The sequence below is a fragment of the Magallana gigas genome, chromosome 7 (genome assembly GCF_963853765.1).
Source record: "Magallana gigas chromosome 7, xbMagGiga1.1, whole genome shotgun sequence".
NCBI classification, from domain to species: domain Eukaryota; kingdom Metazoa; phylum Mollusca; class Bivalvia; order Ostreida; family Ostreidae; genus Magallana; species Magallana gigas.
In genome coordinates, this window is record NC_088859.1 from 39,464,586 (window position 1) to 39,483,921 (window position 19,336).

Below are 19,336 nucleotides of genomic sequence, written 5' to 3' on the forward strand. Positions count from 1 at the left end.
ATTCATCATTCCTTGAACGGTTGAAATGTGTCATTTTATATCAAATAACACAATTATGGGTTACCTAAGCTTGGCAGAGTGTAAAACAAGTCTTTTGGGCATGTTGAAAACATAGTTCACATCGAATTTCACATGCTCATAACCTCTTTGAACATGATGTACATTTAAGTAATCTGAAAATACACTTTAATGAATGTGAAGCCGAAAGTTTGCTATATCTAAGGATGCTGATATAATTAATTTTTTCTCTCCAAAATCCTATCGAAAAAGTCGAAAACTTTCAAACAATTTGAAATTTTGATTTGTTCCGTGCGGTGATTCTCAGACAACAAACTCCGTCCGCTTTGCGGCGTCTACACTTTTCAAATCACGTGATCTCATAAATCTCATCTTCTTGACGTTTAACAAATATTACAAAAAATGGAAAAGTTTACTGGAAGATTTATCACGTGTTTGTTAAAGACGTACATGTACACGTACCTTCAACATTTTTAGTAAGCCGTCGACAAACTTCACAGCACGGGTTCAAGCAACCAATCTGCACATAACAGCTACTGTTACATTTAATGAAGCTCATTGATTTAACAACCCGATAAGGGAAATGTTTACCTAATCCGTTAAAAATGATTTCTGCTTTCTCTTTATCTAGTTACATTCGATAAACTAGTTATACTTCTGTGTAGATCAGAAGTGGATGACACGGGGTTTCAGATGTTAGTCAAGCCAATAATACAGTTATACACAGTACTGGTTAGTACTATTCTAACTGACTTAAAAAGTCTTGGTTATAACACCAATCAAATGTACATAAAAAGTCTTAAGAGTTTGACGTAAAAGGAATTCAACTGGAATTCACTGTTTAAATAATTGCATCTGCATTGTACTACTAGTAGTAGTAGCACTCTTCCATCAGTACAATCAGTCATTATGGTACCAGTAAGGGTCATGAAATTAATGTGTGATGGGTGTTGTCAATTTGGGGCTAACACTATCTTTTTAAAGCCATCATGGAAAAATGCATATACAGTATAAAAAGTCTTCAATCAACACATGGTGGTGTTTCCGCATGTGTGAAATAGTTTGAGGGTGAACTGAAGGAGTAAATAATCAATTATTCAGTTGAAATGGTACAAACCTTTCCAATACAAATCTTAAAATAAAAATGTGTACTATATAGCGATTTGTGAAAAAGGGGTGGGATATTAGAAAGGTTAAGATGGCAACTATGCATCTTTTGCTTGAAAGATATCTAGTAGATGAGGGTCACTGTTATGTTTTTAAACTTTTAATTTTTTTTCCATCCTATATAAACTTTATGGTATCATTAGTCATTTCTATCACCCCAGGTGGGCCTGCATCCTCAAGATAACAGTGCTAGTTCATTTCGGTTGGTACCATAAACCATGTCCAATGTAAACAACTACTCTATGACGGACTTAACGGACCCTGGGGTGGGAATTAATATCGTTAATTAATAAACTCAGATCTAGTAAACGATTATCCTATTCATAACGTGATTTAAAAGCTTGCTTTATTTTCATCGTTGAATAATTTATTTTCAAAATACATTGTTCATTTTTACAGCAAAGAAAATGCGACCGTTATCGATTTGAAATCTATATTTCTCCGTTTACTTTTCTGCAGTGACCCAGATATGGCCCAATAGTAGTTATATGAAGACCTCGGATAAGTTTTAAGTGATAAAAAAATTGATTATTACCGTAACAACCATTGTATTGTCCTATCTACACGTACTAAGAATTTAATTTGATAGCCATAATCTATAACATATATGTATATAATATTTTTATGCGTAAAAAAAACAAAATAAAAGAGAAATGATTAAAAACTCATAGGTGTGTCATCAAAAATAGAAGAATGACAACTACATGTAATCAACTTAATTGCAACGTAATTAAAGCCTTACCTTGATTCGCGGACATATGTTGAGGACTCTCTGCCTTGCATTAAACATTTAACTTCCTCTTTCGATTTACGGTACCTGTATATGTTTTTTTAATTTTATGGAATTATTGATAATGATTTACCACACTCAGATAAACAAGATTGTTTCACAGAAAAATATAATAACACTAATAATAAACAAAACACAGTGATAAATACATGTAAGTACATGTATATGCAATGCAACTTACATGTCAGAAGGTAAAGTTCATAATTGGGAGATTGTTGATAACAGATGCACACGTGTATGACGTTTTATCATTGCAGTTGTTACGATGTGCACAATTTTATGAAATTTAGGTAACGCTAGTGTTTAAACAACCCAAACAACACCCTGTCTTTTACATTGTTGTATTAATGTATTAATTCCATGCTCAACATTAGTGTGTCGCACCAAAATCATGTAGCGATGGTATACATAACCAAAAACTTAGTGACACGGTGATGAACGCTGTAATATGTACTGTCGTGACTGACTGGAAATCAGTGACTGCAAAATTAATAAAAACAACATTGTCAATTCAAGGCCAATGGCTACTGAGAACCAGCGTTCTCGTCGGGTAACAAGTTCATTCATGTCGTCATTGATTTAAATAGTGTGTAATAATAATTTTTAATTCAATTCGTTTAACTCTTTAGTTATATAAATTCTTTAAAAAAATACTTCGTTTGTTGTAATTTGTATGGCCAATATTACATGGTCAACACAGGAAAAAAAATATACAGTTCCACGAAATAGTCAAGGTTTCTTGGAAAACCCGCAAACAATGCTAGGGTTTTTTAACCTCAATATTGCGTGTTAAGAATTAAAATACCAGGTATCGTATTTGACACGTACAGAACAGACATGTAAAATGACTATGCAAACAAAATTCTGTGAATGAATGAATACGAATAAAAGAAGGGATTTTACATTATATTATTTGCAATTTCCATGGGCTGATGGAAGGATAATCTAACATAATTTACATATCACCCCAAAATACTAGTACATGTATATATTTTCAGTAGGTGTGTGTGTGTGTGTGTGTATGTCATATTAATTTGATCGAGTTTACCATATAGAGCTTCCAAATAAGTTCCGCTAAATGTGAATCGTAAGAGTTCTAAAATAAACGGTATATATGTGTTGTCATTTTTACTCTGTAAACTTGTAATTTTCTGAAAGAAATATTCCATGATTGTCATATTGGCTCTAGATCTATTTTTATAAAATATGATAAAACAATTTCGTTTTGCAAAGCTTTACAATTGTTTTTTTTTTTAATGACGACAGATGTATATATATGTAATGTAATTCTCTATGCCACATCTTATAGATACACAAAAACCCCAAACATTTGGCATTACAAAGACGTAACTTTATAGGTTACATAGAGTCATGTAGTTTTTTTTATTTTTATTTTGGAATACGTAGTACATTTATTTCCGTACAGATGGAAATAAAACTGAGACTCTTTTGCCCAGCAATGAAAGAAATTAAATAACCTGATACTTTCCAATCAGGTTTTGTGTGGGAAATTGATACTTTTTCAAAGAAATGCTTACATATCATTTCTTCCTTGCTGATGTATTTGAAATATTAACTGTTTGCCGCACGCTATCTACATAACATTGATCTAAGGTTAGATCCCTGGGTCAAGTATATTCAACAGTATCCTATGTATAATTTGTAGTCTACGTGTAATTGACGGCATCGTCTGCAAACATTAAATTGTCAGGATTCCGACATTAGAAAAGTTAATCGATAAAGGCTTACTTTTCTAATGTCGGAATGTACATAGAAGATTGCAACCGTCTGGGGAATACAGTCAAACAAAATAAATACATTTAATTTACCTATTAGACCATCACCACTCGCCCTGCATTTCTGTTTCTGTTCATCTCCGTAGAAATGCCTACATGTAAGTTGTACCGCATCGGTAACGGATATCGATATTTCATGTACTGCCTTAAATTAAGCAATATTTTTTGTCTTAGCAAGCACGGGGGATCATTTTATAAAGCGGGGTTGGGGTTGGGGTGGGGTGGGGGCATCGGTGGGGCGCATTGGTGCATTAGCACATTGCCCAACATTTACCTACGGTCCTCCTTTGTGTCCGGTATATATGCATACATTGTATACACATGCATGTTTCATTCGCTGTAAATCACTTGTGAACAGTGAATTTGCTTTAGGTTCAATTTTTAACCGAAAATAAAAGAAACAGTAATATATTTATGTTCAACTTTCATAACTCAATTAAAAAAAAGGTGTATAAAAAATAACTAGTTTATCTGAAGAATTTAACAGTTTGAATGCTGGTGGTAATGTGAGATACATTAGCGTAATACCGAGATAAATGAATCACGTACATATGTAATGGTGTCTGACCCTGATAACATTTTCTCCAAAAAATCATAACTCCAACACTGAAAAAAAACCCCTAAAAACCCCCTAAATCTTACCAAAATAGCTTATTTCATTGGCGGTATAAAACGAGGAAGATACTGGGAAAACTGGGCGAGTGTTAGTATATAAATAGTGCCTGTTTGGGAGGGTAACAGTTGAAATTGACACCCCGAGAAAACCATTGTCAACCGACGCGAAGCGGAGGTTGACAATGGTTTTCGAGGGGTGTCAATTTCAACTGTTATCCTCCCAAACAGGCACTATTTATTTTGTTATACTGAATGTCTTTTTTAAAATTTTTAAGAAAATTTTACTGCTTTTATATAGGAATAACGTGAATTCTACAGCGAACCGTACGCGCATAATGTTCGCGCATGTAACATTTTTTATTGTTATACTTTCATGTTAAATACTGAAATCTGATTGGTTAAGACGCAGTTAATAATATTTACTATTACCCTCAGCGTTAGCAACGCACTTGGCAACGGGTAACATTAAAAAATGTTACATGCGCGAAAATTATGCGCGTACGGTTCGCTGTAGAATTCACGTTATTCCTATATAAAAGCAGTAAAATTTTCTTAAAAATTTTAAAAAAGACATTCAGTATAACAAAATAAATAGTGCCTGTTTGGGAGGATAACAGTTGAAATTGACACCCCTCGAAAACCATTGTCAACCTCTGCTTCGCGTCGGTTGACAATGGTTTTCTCGGGGTGTCAATTTCAACTGTTACCCTCCCAAACAGGCACTATTTATATAATGTTACCCGTTGCCAAGTGCGTTGCTAACGCTGAGGGTAATAGTAAATATTATTAACTGCGTCTTAACCAATCAGATTTCAGTATTTAACATGAAAGTATAACAACATAATTTAATGAAACTATTGTCGATCGAGGTATTGTTTTATTTGTTTAATTGTCTCTTTTTTTTTGGATGGGGGGGGGGGGGTAATTTGGCACATAAAAATAACCATTTTACAAGAGCTTGGACTTTGGGTAGTTTTGTCAAACAACAATGTGACGTAGGCATGTCTATTTCATTATCAGCCACTCAGCCATGGCTCTCTGAAATCAACAAGATTTGTCTGGCTTTTGAGCTAAGACTACGCAATTGGTGTATATGTCGCTTGAAACCGCGTCATTTTTAACTTGTTTTGACACAAGAATTCGATAGCTACGTTCTACTGAAAGGTCTTGTTAAAATGGTTCCAACTATGCCTGCTTTAAAATCAGCACCCTCAATACGAAATAGACTTTCATGTAAAATGATAAACAGTGAGGCCTTTCTATGTGTGGAGGCTCGTCTGCGTGTTTTGAAGCACATTTTTGTTTACTTCAGAAGTCAGCAAACAAAATTTTGCCATTTTCTTTATATAAAAGAATTTACATGTAAACAAAATTGTAGTTTTTCTTTAGCATAAAACGAGTTGTTGTGCAAATATCTAATCTAATTGGCCATTTTATGATTAGCATATTGGGTAGTCTCTGCTAAGCCATATACGATAACAAAAATTAAGGATCTAATAGAGAAAATATATAACAAAAATACACATGCAAATAACTGTTTTGACACATACGTAGTCATGTATTAAGAATCTTGAGTTTAAAGTAACAACAAATACAATTTAATAAACAGATATTTCGGTATTACCACGCGGTCGAACAAACTATAATTCATTTACAATGGGAGGTTATATATTGAAAAAAAATCTCAAAAGATAAATCATTCGATTAACTTTCTCTAGAAAATGATTATATAGAGCGTCCATGGGCCTATTCTGCAATTACTATTTTCTATACAAAAGGGGGATATTATGTATATATTTACACAAGTATATTATTCATTGGTAGAATTTCAGTTTTATTTTATAAGTTTGTTATTTTAAAAATTTTGGTTTTATGTAACGAGCATTTTAAGATAACTCCCACATAGTGATTTGAATGTTAATGATACCCACTCTTCGGTCATTAGTTGGTATGTTTATCAGTGTATCACTGTCTGAAAGAATTTGAAGGTCACCTCCTGAAAATGCCTAATTTTTTGGTTCTAGAGCATGTAGTTTTAAATATAATCCAACTTGATCAATAGAATAACAAAAATGTAATCAATGTGATTTTCTTTATATTAAACTATTCAATACTTTTTTGCCAAAAAACTGTGCTCTTTCAGTCGGTAATAATTTACTAGTTAACATTGTGGTCCCCAACGATAGTTGTATCAATGTGTCTCTAATAAAAATAATGACAAATTTTTTGAATGCAGGAATCAAACTAATTATATGTGTTTAATTGTATACTTACATATTGTCTGCTACCTTTTCTAGTGCCTGCCGTTGACAAGATTCTTCCAGACCCCTCCATATTCTTTAAAATCACTTCCACCTCTCTCCAGTTGTTGTCCTTTCTTTCAATGTCAACCTCCAGGTGTTTCTTTAATTTGCCCCTCTTGCATTTTCTTCGGGTTTCCAGGATAGGACCTGCCTTGTGGTGTTTTCATCTGGCTTGCGTAGAGTATACCCCACCCACCCCCACCTTCTCTTCATTACTCAATAGGGACTTAAGTCTTTGATTGTTCTCTGCCACAAATCGGTGTTACAGATTTTGTCACTTTTCAGGTCATTTGATCTGGAGGACATGAGTCCATATCATAAATGAATGGATCCTATTTGTTATAGAGACAGTTATCATCCATGTTTCTGAACCATACGAGAGCGCTGCCTATTAAACAGTCGAAACTTTGGTGCGTGTTCATTGTAATTCCCATGGCTTTCCATGTGTTTCCAAGTTACAGGATTGCTACTATGGCCTTTTTTAAATTCTAGCTTTTTTTGTCAGCCTCTGTTCCTCCTTGCTGGTCCACTATGGTACAAAGATAGGTAAAATTTTCTACCTCCTCAAATTTCCTTTCCTTTTCCATTTAACCTTGCCTCATGGTGGTGTGTTTGCTCTTAAGACCGTCGATCTTTAGTCCTATCTTTGCTTATGTTTCTGTCCCTGTGTCGGTAATTTTCTCCTACATTAATTTTATGCCTGAGTAACCGAGAGGAGTGCCACGATATCCACAAAGTCTACGTCATCTACATGTAACAGTGACCATGGTGCCCACTGTAATCCATTTCTCCAGTTGACTGTCAGTGATTTCATTATTCAGTCTACTGCAAGCAGGAACAAAAGGGTGTTAATGAACATCCCTGACGGACTCCAGTTTTCACTTCAAATGGCTCCATCAGTTTCCCTAACGTTAGGCCTCCATGTATGACTCTGCATGCCAAGTACTGAGGAATTTGCTTGGTACCCCATAAATATGGCATAATACAGCAGTTTCCATATTCTTTCCCTGTCGGCACGGCACTGTCAAAGGCTTTCTCATATTTGTATACTTACATATATGCAACTCATAAATGACGATTCTTCTTCTTCTTCTTCTTCTTCTTCTTCTACAGCTTATTGACGGGGTATTGTTCTAAAAGTAAGCCCAAATAACTTGAGTTTAAAAATTTCAATTCTATCAATTGAAAATTTGATGATTGCGGGTTTAATGATTTTTATTTCTCTCTGAGCATGTTTTGTCCGTCTTCTTTTATGATTGCGAAAATTTTTTAAATACGCCTTTTGAACCTTTTCAACTTAGATAAGCTTATCCAATCATCATTTGAAAATAAAATAAGAACTGTTATCTTATACATGTCCATTTTTAATTAATTTTTAAATGTCTCGTAAGGATGACTGTATGCATGCCTATTTCGTGTATTTTTCAGATTCCAACTTATTGGATCGGGCTCGAAATTCGCTTTACAACAGGTGAAGGTCGTTGACTGAAGTGAAAATAAGAAAATGGCTTTGACAAGGGCACTGCCGAGATTAAGGATTTTGCAGACTTCAGTACGGTTTCTGGCCTCAAAACCAGTTGAAGGCCGTGAAGTGGACGAAGTAACACACACAGGACAGGTTTGTCGGCATCATCAGATGACTATTTGATATATTACGGAATTACTGTAGCACAGGAGTCGGCAATCGTATCAATAAATAATAACTAGAGTCATAATAAGTAAAAACCCAGCCATGAGCTTCGCTCACTTCGCTCAATTCGTGAGCGAAACTCATGGCTGGGTTTTTACTTATTTTGACTCTAGTTATTATTTATTGATAAGATTGCCGACTCCTGTGATAGTAGAGATTTCTTTATTGATTAGGACGATTCCCAATAAATGATGCACCAGTTTTAGCATAATGTAGATTGTATTTTATTAAGTTTTGTCAATCGATAATTGTGAGGGATTACGAAATGATCTTATATAGCCTAATAAATATCTGTCTATGTGCTTAGCAACACCTAGAAAGAATAATCTTACCGTAACCAGGCTACGCTCAGGTCACTGTAAGAATTCGTCCCATATACTTGCAATTTAACAGCCTCGAAGCGTATCAGCTTTCGCGACGATTTTAAGTCTGTAACTGTTAAAAATAATCTGCAGAGGAAAAACACATTTTTATACATTACAAACCTTTTTGAACATTCATATGTAGTTTAGTCCACAAAATATCCATTTAATGAGCCGTACCAAGGCATTTTGTTAAAGTAATGCGTTTGAATTTGCCTGTCATTTTGTCAGAAATCGCACTTGGAATGTCTCGGATTTTATCGTTAACATGGCGACCATAAACAGTGTATTTTCAAACATGATGTTAAAAGTGGCAGCGATTTCGTTGCAAAAACAGTTAATGTGGTAATATGAGATTATGAAAGAGCAACATTGTAGGTATTTGAGACCAATCATGTGAAAATTTAGGCAAGATACAAATCGATACAATTTTTTTATTTGCTACGAAGCGAGTATATGGGACGAATTCTATCGTTAAACTGGGTCCATAGGACATCTGTCATTTTAACGATAGAACATTCTCTCTAAGCAACACCTTCTGACTTGCTTTGAAAAATCTGGAGTTTTCCTGCCTTTTTAATGATTTTATTCATCATTTCAATATGTAGCAGCATTATCTGCTCAATTTTGAAAAAATACATACTTAAACTTGTCGACATTGCTTGATATAAAATAAATTCTACTCCAAAGTTCTAATAATCAGATTGATGCACAATTGAATCAGACATTAAATTCTTGTGAGACAGGGGTTTTCCTTGCTTAGTTTTGGGTCCGTTTACCGGACCCATTCCCGATCCAAAAATTACCGATATTTTCCCAAATCCAGATCCATTTTTCCCAATCAAGTGTCAATATTTTAAATATCAGAACATGTTCTGCTGGTATGTAAAATGCAACTTAAACAGCTTTTTTTTCGTATTTGTTTATTACTGAGCATAAATAATGGACCAACTAGGGGTGATCTCATTGACACATTCGCTTTCCGTAACTTCGCCAGAATTTCCTCATCCTGTAAGTGTGTTTGCTTCTATTTTATATCAGTAACACTTATTATTTAAAAATTAGGTTTAAAATCTGTATATATCATTTTACCTTATAAAATAAATTAAGTCTTCCAAACTTCTCACTAATTTCTGTGGGGGAAAAGTAATAAAGTATAAAATTCTGCCATAGGTTGGTCCTCAAAACTAGTACGTTTTTGTAATTTTCCTAATATGAACAGTTTACGTGTCAATTTTCCCAATTCCACGGACCCTGGACCCAGATTAAAAAAAGTAGGAAAACATTTGCAAATATGTTCCCTTTTATGAACCTAATATGTAATAGTAAAAATGTTCAATTTTGTATGAGCTTTTGAATGACATCAATGATTACAATAATTACAATAATTACACATGCTTATCATTTGATGGCTGCATTATTGTAAACATAAAACAAGATATTTTAACACAATTCTGAATGATTTGACTTTCTCAAATGTAAATATAGATAATAAAAAGCAAGGTAAAAAGTTCACTGGTTGGTCACATGACCAAATCTTGTGAATCCCAAAGATCTGATCAAATACTTTTTAACTTGTTAATCAAAACAAACATTGAAGAAATTATATTTTGATGTTTGACAGGTTTGGGACAAAGATGATTATAGGCGAATCAGATTTTTAGACAAAAAGAAGCTGGTAAGTAATGGATTCATTGGATACCAATTTTTAGCTCACCTGAGCTGAAAGCTCAAGTAAGCTTTTCTAATCAAAATTTGTCCGTTGTCTGTCGTTGTTGGCGTTGGCAGCGTTGTCCTTGTTGTAAACTTTTCACATTTTCATCTTCATCTCCAGAACCACTAGGCAGATTTTAACCAAACTTGGCACAAAGCATCACTGGTTGAAGGGGATTCAGGTTTGTTCAAATGAAGGGTCACGACCTCTTTAAAGGGGAGATAATTTAGAATTATTGAAAATTTGTTGGTATTTTTCAAAAATCTTCTCAAAAACTATTAAGCCAGAAAAGCTGTAACTTGTATGGAAGCATCCTCAGGTAGTTTAGATTAAAGTTTGTTTAATTCATGGTCCCCAGGGGTAGGGTGGGGCCACAATGGGGGGATCAAGTTTTACATAGGAATATAATGAAAAAATCTTTAAAAATCTTCTTCTCATAAACTAATAGGTCAGACAAGCTCAAATTTGAGATGAAGCATCCTCATGTAGTGTAGATTCAAGTTTGTTCAAATCATAGTCCCTGGGGTATGATGGGGCTACAATGGGGGAATGGATTTTTACATAGGAATATATAGAGAAAATCTTTAAAAAATCTTCTTCTCAAAAACTATAAGGCCAGGAAAGCTCAAATTTGAGTGGAAGCATCCTCAGATAGTATAGATTCGAATTTGATTAAATCAAAGTCCCCGGGGGTAGGGTGAGTCCACTGTGGGGGATGAATTTTTACATAGAATATAGAGAATATCTTTAAAAAATCTTGTTTTTAAAAACTACAAGGTTTTGGCCCATGCATGCACGGGTTGGCATTGCATATGATATCAGACATTTATGAAAGAGAAACATCGACACACCGTATTGTTGACATTTACATAATCAAGCTTTAAGCATACAATAATGCTATTAATTTCACTACACTCTGCTTAGTTACAATAATCTAATTGTGTCTAGGAACTGGCCTTCACCACAGTTAAATGCCTCCCATAGACCCGTATTGTAGTGAAACATTGCAGAATTGCTCCAAAACAATTTTGGAGAAAATTAATGAAGCTGCATTAGAACAATTATTAGTAAGAAACCATTTTGAGGCTGTAAATACCTTTTATTTAAAAAATTAATTCATATTAATAAGAAATTCAAACAATTAGAACAATTATTAGTAACAAACCATTTTGAGGCTGTAAATACCTTTTATTTAAAAATTTAATTCATATTAATAAGAAATTCAAAACTTTTTCACCAACATTTTTTACTCTGTTTGAATTTACACATCATGTTGACATTTCGAACTCTCGGGATTTTTCATAAGAAATGCACTGAGTTATCTCCCGTATTTCCTTTGATGGACAGAATATATGACAAATTTCCAAATTACACGTATTAGAAATATTGCTTCTAAGTTTATCCATGCAAATGAGATATTGTGGAAACATAAACTAAAGAGCCTCTCATGATTTACCATGAATAAGATTGTAAAATCCAAAAAATCCAGATGATTTTGGGAATTTTTAAAGGAATTTTTGTTCATTATTAATTAGCGAAGCTTGAATGAGAAAAAATAAAAACAAATTGGTAACATTCAAGTACCAATGATATGGTGGCATAGTTCTGCCACCACTTGTCAGATATCCATGTCGACTTGTCAGATCTTGATGTCGACTTGTCAGATAATTATGTTGACTTGTCAGATCTTTATGTCGACTTGTCACTTATTCACGTGTTAGAAAAAGTTGACACTAGAACGTTTCCACGCCCAATTTGTGCTATCCAGTTGACATATATTTTCTGACAAATCGACATAAGGATCTGACAGGTCGACATAATCATCTGACAAGTCGACATCATTATTTGACAAGCCGTCATAATTATATGACAATTCGAAATTATTATTTGACAAGTCGAAATTATTATTTGACAAGACGACATAATATCTGATAAGTGAACATCATTATCTGACAAGTCAACATATAATATGAATGATAATTTTCTTCATTTTATTTTTTCTGTCAAATAATAATGTTAACTTGTCAGATCATTATGTCTACTTGTCAGATAATTATCTTAACTTATCAGATCTTTATATTGGCTTGTCATATAATTATGATGACAAGTTAATAACAGTTAGTGGCAATAACACGCCTTGACAACAAATTATTGAGTTTCTACTCAATACGATAATTTTCTGACAAGTGAACAAAGAGATCTGACAAGTTGACATAAATATCTGACAAGTCAATATAATTATCTGACAAGTGGTGGCAAATTCATACCACCATACAATGATGTTTAAAATGTATAAAACAAAAGACAGTACTCTTTTGATTTCTCGGTATTAAAGCTAAAAAATTTGAGTCTATTATTTTAATATAGTAGTATAGATTAGGCCAGAAACGCTTAAACTTATGTGGAGGCATTCTCAGGTAGTGTAAATTCAAGTTTACTGGATCATAGTCCCCAGGGGTAGGGCGGGGCCGCAATGGCGGGATGAATTTTTACATAGGAATATATAGAGAAAATCTGTAAAAAATTTTGAGAAAGTTTTCAGTCCAAAAAGCAGTAACTTGTGTGAAAGCACAAGTTGTGCAGATTAAAGTTTGATGAAACCATGATTCTGAAGAGAAAAGTGGGGACACAAAATGGGTGGGGGGGGGGTATATAGAATAGGGGAAATCTTCTTACATGTACAACAAAATAGGCTAAGTATTCACCCCAAAAAAATATGTGAATAAAATTGGCAGATTTTAAAATTTTTATAGCAAGATCTACTGTACTTAGCTATCAAGATATTTTGATACTGTAATGCTAATTTGATCAGAGTTAAAGCTATTGTTGCTCAGGTGAGCGATGTGGCCCCTGGGCCTCTTGTTTGGATTTCATTGTTGAGTTGATCTATGAAATTAAATGTTCATTGAAATGTAATATCGTCGGATATGATAGTTGGCAATCAATTTTTGTACTGGTATTATCAAAAAGTGTGAACTTTACTAAATCCACAGAAAATTGATGTCAGCAAATTTAATGAAACCCACTAACGGTTAAAATCTTGAGGAAAAAACTAAACAAATAATGCTAAAGAACTAGACTGACTAGAAATGTAAACTATTGGCTCAATCTTTTTGAAGATTAAAGACAAACTAGTAACTTCATCTCACTTTAGAGATAATTATTCTAATTGATTCAAAACTAATATTTCAGGTCAACAAGAACTGGGCCATCAATCTTATAGCAGAGGACCCAGTTGTTGTGTGTGAAGAGAAAACAGTTTGGAGCAACAGTGGGGGTGCCCTGGGTCATCCAAAAGTCTATATCAACCTGGTAAGCCAAACACTTAGAGACAGTTTTTGTAATAAATGAATGTTAGTATGCATAAGCATGGTAAGTCATTCTGTTATACACTGTGGCATTAGTGACATTTGATTATAATGTATAATTCATTGTAAATACTTATTTTTTTCTAAATAAACGTGTTTCTAAATAAATCATTCTGTTGTTGTAGGAAAAACCCGAAATTTCAACCTGTGGATATTCTGGAAGAAAATTTATCTATAAAGGATTTTATAATGAAGCAGAACATGGACCTTCAATCACCTATGAACAGTATCTTGAAGAAATGAAACCCAAACCACGGGATTAATTGTAATTCATGTGAAAGAAGGAACTATGTCACTCAACAACTACTGTTATAACTGTGCATTTTGTCATATTTTGAGTTGTTAATAAAATATTAAGACTGCTATACATTTGAGTAGTATTCTATACATATGAGTAGTATTTTATACATAAGAGTAGTATTCTATACATATAAGTAGTATTCAATATATATGAGTAGTATTCTATATACATATGAGTAGTATTACTGTTTACCCAAGAAATAAGCGAAAAATAGTGAACTTCTTTCCCGATTGTCTCAATCATTTCAGCAACTATTTTATGCTTAGCATAAGGTTTTGACATTTTTATCTTCTTTCCTGAAACAACTGTTATAACATGTAAATCATTTAAACTTTGCACACAGCACCGCAGTGTAACAGTTATACTCTTGTGCCAAGTTTATACATGTATGGATGTAAGGGGGGGGGGGGGGGGAGGGCAGAAGCATGCTACCATTATGATGGTGTTCCATTTAACCAAATGGTTTGAAATTATTTCAGGCAATTAATTGTCTTTTTTGCACTACCCATGTTGTATTTTGGATTGCGAGATAAATAATAGGAATAATAATAATGGAAACTTCCTTGGACTTCTTTTGCATGCTGAAAGTGGTAGACATTTATACTAGTAGTCATTAATTCTTGCATACATATGTTGCAAATAGAACAGCAACTAAGTAGTTTATAAATAACATGTAGTCTAATTACACAAAACATTCTATCAGTTTCATTTTATCTAGTCATAATTTTATACGAAACATGTCCATTCAGTCAAGTTCAGGGCATTCTCATCAGTGAAGTAGACAGGCATGGCTGCCATCCATAAACGAATGCTATGACTGTCCACTAACCAAAAGAGAAGATGCTTCCATTAACAATATTCGGAAAGTGCTAAACGAAAATGTGCTTGCTTTGGATCACTGGTTAACTTATGCTGGGTACTCCGAATTTACTGCCTGCACATTAAACAAAAATGCCATTTAATTCACTTTTAATGAATTTTTATAAAAACTGCATCAACTTGCATATTATTTTGTATTTTCAAACACTTATGGCAGGCGTATATCGTGAGTCTGAATGTTAATGTTTTGATATTCATCCATTTAAATGACATTTGGACATTGTCAAGGAAAAACGTTTTTGGTACATGAATTCTAAGAATTTACAAGTAAATTCAATCAATTAAAGCTCTACTCTATGTCTTAAAAATTACACAAATACATGTATAGAAATACCAAACAGGGATATTATGGTTTTAGTGAGAATGAACTGTCCAAACTTTCTTTTCAGTATATTATGTGACCATCTGTAGTCCTTATCACTTCCCTACATCAATTTTAATAACTGTTTATCATTTCGGAAGTTATCATAGGGAGTTATTGACTATTCCACAACAATAACAATTTTAAGTTCATGAAAAGTGTTGGGTTGATTTTGCCTCTTTAAAATTGACTCTGGAGGATGTCTGGCACTGTCATCTATCAACATAGAATTGTCACCAATGGCGCCCGCATAAGGCCTTTCAAAAGGTGCCAGTAGCTCATCTATGTAAGGGACACTGGTTAGGGACCCGTTCCTTATGACATGTTACTGCATGACAGTTATGTGGAATCACCGTGTTCAGTATCGCAGCAGTCCTAGAATCACTTGTTTCTCTTTCTCGATACACTCCTATGACCATCATTGCAATCCAGACAAAATATGAAGTCATCAGTCCATAGAACTCCTTTTATATCATGATGGTGCCTGTGGACATGGTATTGAGCAAACTGGAGGCAACGGTTGCGATGTTCCACGGTCAGAGTAGAGTGCATTGATCAATCCTGCAATATGAAGTCTTTCGGAGGGTTTGTATGGAGATCCTTATGCCTGTTGCTACTGTCAGCTCTCTAAGTGCAACTGTTGATGTCATTTTTCTTCCCTTGGCAAATTGTGCTATTTGCTATCTTGTCTATAAAAAAACAACATTAAAACTTTTCTGACGACCATTTTCATGCCTCGTTTTGACGCTATTAATTTGTTCATTTCGTTCCAGTCATTCCAACAAACGTCCGGTTGTAATTCAGCTGACAGTCATTTACGCGTCTTTGAATCATGTTCCAACAAGCAGCTATTATCGTAAAAAGATAGATAAATCCCGTTCTTCTTGGAGTTTGTCAAAATGTATACAAAACAACTAATTCAACTGGAATGTGGATAGTGCCGAACTTTCAATTAACCGAAAATTTGTTTGAATAACATATTAATTCATGAACGTGCATGGAAACCAAGATACGCAAAAATGTACCATAACCATGACCATATGTTAAAATGTTTAAGTGGCTCTTTTTTAAAGGATGATGATACATATCTTCTACGTTTTTAGCTCACCTGAACCGAAGGTTCAAGTGAGCTTTTCTGATCACCCGTTGTCCGTCGTCCTTCCGTCTGTCCGTCCGTCTGTAAACTTTTCACATTTTCGACTTCTTCTCAAAAACCACTGAGCCAAATTTAACCAAATTTGGTACAAATCATCCTTATGGACAGGGTATTATAAATTGTAAAAATATGGGGCACAGCCCTTTTTTAAAAGGGAGATATTTGCGAAACAGTGAGTATAGGGTGCGTGTCTTTAAAAATCTTATTCGTAAGAACCACTGCACCAGAAAGGCCAATTTTTACATAATTTCTTGAATGCTCTCTGCGCTGATTTTCACTGTAACTTTGTCGATTTCCACTCCAAACTTGTCACTTTGAGTAAGCAGCAGTACAAGGCTGTGTTGCCCTGCAGGGAGCCGACGAATACGCCCTATCCTTCCCGTCGACACATAATCAGTCCAGGCCTTTTCACCCTGACTCCTTGAATGAGTTCGAAAAGTTCCTATTTCTTCCGAGTTCACCAAAACAGTTGATATATCTTCCTCTCCGTCGTTTGAGTACAGTATGTTGTCGACCTGGGGATCGTAACATGAAACATGCTAAGATTTTGACTTAAGTAGGGCCATAAGTAGGACTTAGGCGCAATCTTAGGTCCTACTTAAGTATGTCTTATACTGTAACATAAAGCAATCTTAGCAATGTCTTAGCTATAGTCTGTCCCAAGATATTTTTGCCGCATATTTTCTTAAATTATTCAATATCTATAAATACCTCTTGGTTCAGACGATGTTCATTCAATAGTATGAAAAAATCCCAAGATTTCCCCTTTGAAACGCCCCCTCTAGCTTGTCGGGTATCAGTACACGGCTAAAAATAAAAAGTCTACGAGGTTTTTCCATTGCCAAGGAGATGAAGACGCCCGGATGATAACGTTGAAAAATTGCGCGAGGGGTCCCGAGTATTTCCGAATGGAGAAAAGATGTCAACATTCCCCATTATAAATCTCCGTAGGAAATCTGTTTTCGTTCCTGTGAATTTTTACGAGGGAAAAATGATAATGTGTGAATGAAGTTATCTTGGGAATTTTCCCTTCCATCGATTTTAATTGCACTTCAGTCACAGGTATGTGTATTTTTATTAAAAATCGTTCAAATATGCAGCAAAAATAACTTGGGACAGACTATAAGTCATACTTATGTTAAAAGTTAAAAACGTATTTTTCATGTCTTTTGTCGAATTTGAATGTATTGGTAATAAAATCATTATCTTAGGTTAATATATTGTTTATTTATAGATACAGAGTACACGTGCATGACATCTTTGATAAGATGGGGGTAGATGTAAATGTACAGACACAAAAATTTAGGGTGGCATGAGTGTGAATATATGTACCTAAAATTTTTAAAAAGCTCGAAGCAATGGATCTCGGGCAATGCATTCAGTCTATTGTTGTTACTTCTTTGTTTTGATGAATATTCACTAGTCGTTCTCAAAGACTGCCTGTGGTGTAATTTCGCGATGCCGTTGGAACTTGATAGAATAATATAGTGGATTTCTTTTTATCGTTTGTTCTACATCTTACCTCAACAATAAGGCCATTCACTTACTCTAAGTATAATTTCTTCTTTAAGTCATACATTGTAATGAAATGAGGCAATCGTCGTCTTTAAAATCACTGAGGGTTTGTTTTTTTTTTGTCTTCAAACGTCCTTTTTATAATTTCTCAGGTTTCGTGTGTTTACATAGATAGTCATAGTTACTTCTTGTAAACTGACCATTACGTGTTTACAGCCTCTTCAGCAGCCCACTTGCATACAATATGGAAAATGTTTTAACTCATTACGACCAAAGCTAATGTTTATATTACTTAAACCAAACTTTGATATTGGTGAATATCAAGATATTAATTTTTTTAAAATTATGATATAAATACACTGTATTTACATGCTGAATTGAAATAATTAACAAATAAACTTCTAAATTTGTGTAAAACAAACTTAGGATAAACTTAAGCCACGTCTATCGGCCACCTAAGTTTTGGGTAAATTGTCCTAGCTAAGCACTCTTCTAGTTACGGACTTAAGTCTAAGAATGTACATAAGTCCTACGGACTTAAGTACCGTTTATGTTACGAGCCCCAGAACATCATATTCCTTGTCTAGGCAGAAGTCGAAGTTCAGCATGCCTATTTGAGAGACAAGCATCCACACAGCCTGCTTGTTCGAAGCTGTTTCTCTGTTAGTTATACTTTTGATTGTTTCATTTGCTGGCATATGTATATAGCCTTCTGCTTCCAAGTCAAACGTCTTCTCAGCGTACCCAGTCGACAAAAAAATAAGGACTAGTACAAGCACTATTTTTTGCTCCATTTTGGATGTTTCTATCACACGGTTTAAGTATAAATGACTTCTGAATGCCGTGTAATATTTGCGAAAGTGTCTGTCACGCGGTTTTGGTAAAAACTTCTGAATGCCGAGTAATATATGCTTACGCAACAGATTGTTTTCTCTTTTACAGGTATATAAGTTGAGATGGCTAACAAATCATTGCATTACATCAATACGTAGGCAAAATGTTGAATGCATTCGAGCGGAATAATGAATTAGATTTATTAATACAATTAATTGAATTGACTGAGTTTACCTCACAACATTGTTTCGGCCCGAGGTAAGAAGTGTCGACTGTGTAATCCGCCTAGTTTTCTCTCATCATTAATCTTGTTGTCACAACTTCACAACATTAACTACTGGTTTCACTGATCAATCAGAAAGAAATCCCAACACCCAGTACACAATTACATGTACTAATTACTCTTTCTAAATCTGTTGTTTCATAGGTGTCTAATTTGCGTAATATTTCTTTATTTTGACGCACAG

General features: G+C 34.3%; 2 protein-coding genes across 5 annotated transcripts in view; one reads left to right on the plus strand and one right to left on the minus strand.

Moving 5' to 3' along the window:
* The window catches only part of LOC105348870 (uncharacterized), a 35,637-nt gene extending 28,799 nt beyond the window's left edge, over positions 1-6,838 (minus strand). Inside the window, exons 1-3 of one of the 4 annotated variants that reach the window (XM_066065351.1) lie at positions 2,157-2,301; positions 1,928-2,002; positions 481-538 (exon numbers count right to left, since the gene is read on the minus strand). The gene's annotated coding sequence lies outside the window, so the exon portion shown is untranslated. Of the gene's footprint in view, positions 1-480; positions 539-1,927; positions 2,003-2,156; positions 2,302-6,660 lie in introns of those variants that run through there. The other 3 variants (XM_066065347.1, XM_066065353.1, XM_066065356.1) reach the window with 3 other exon arrangements.
* A 1,303-nt stretch (positions 6,839-8,141) lies between these two features.
* Positions 8,142-14,188, plus strand: LOC105331281 (NADH dehydrogenase [ubiquinone] iron-sulfur protein 6, mitochondrial). The gene is made up of 4 exons (XM_011433399.4): positions 8,142-8,307; positions 10,366-10,419; positions 13,648-13,767; positions 13,949-14,188. Exons 1-4 carry the CDS (start codon positions 8,194-8,196, stop codon positions 14,084-14,086), a joined length of 426 nt encoding a protein of 141 aa, XP_011431701.2. The 5' UTR covers positions 8,142-8,193; the 3' UTR covers positions 14,087-14,188.
* The last annotated feature ends 5,148 nt before the right edge of the window (positions 14,189-19,336 follow it).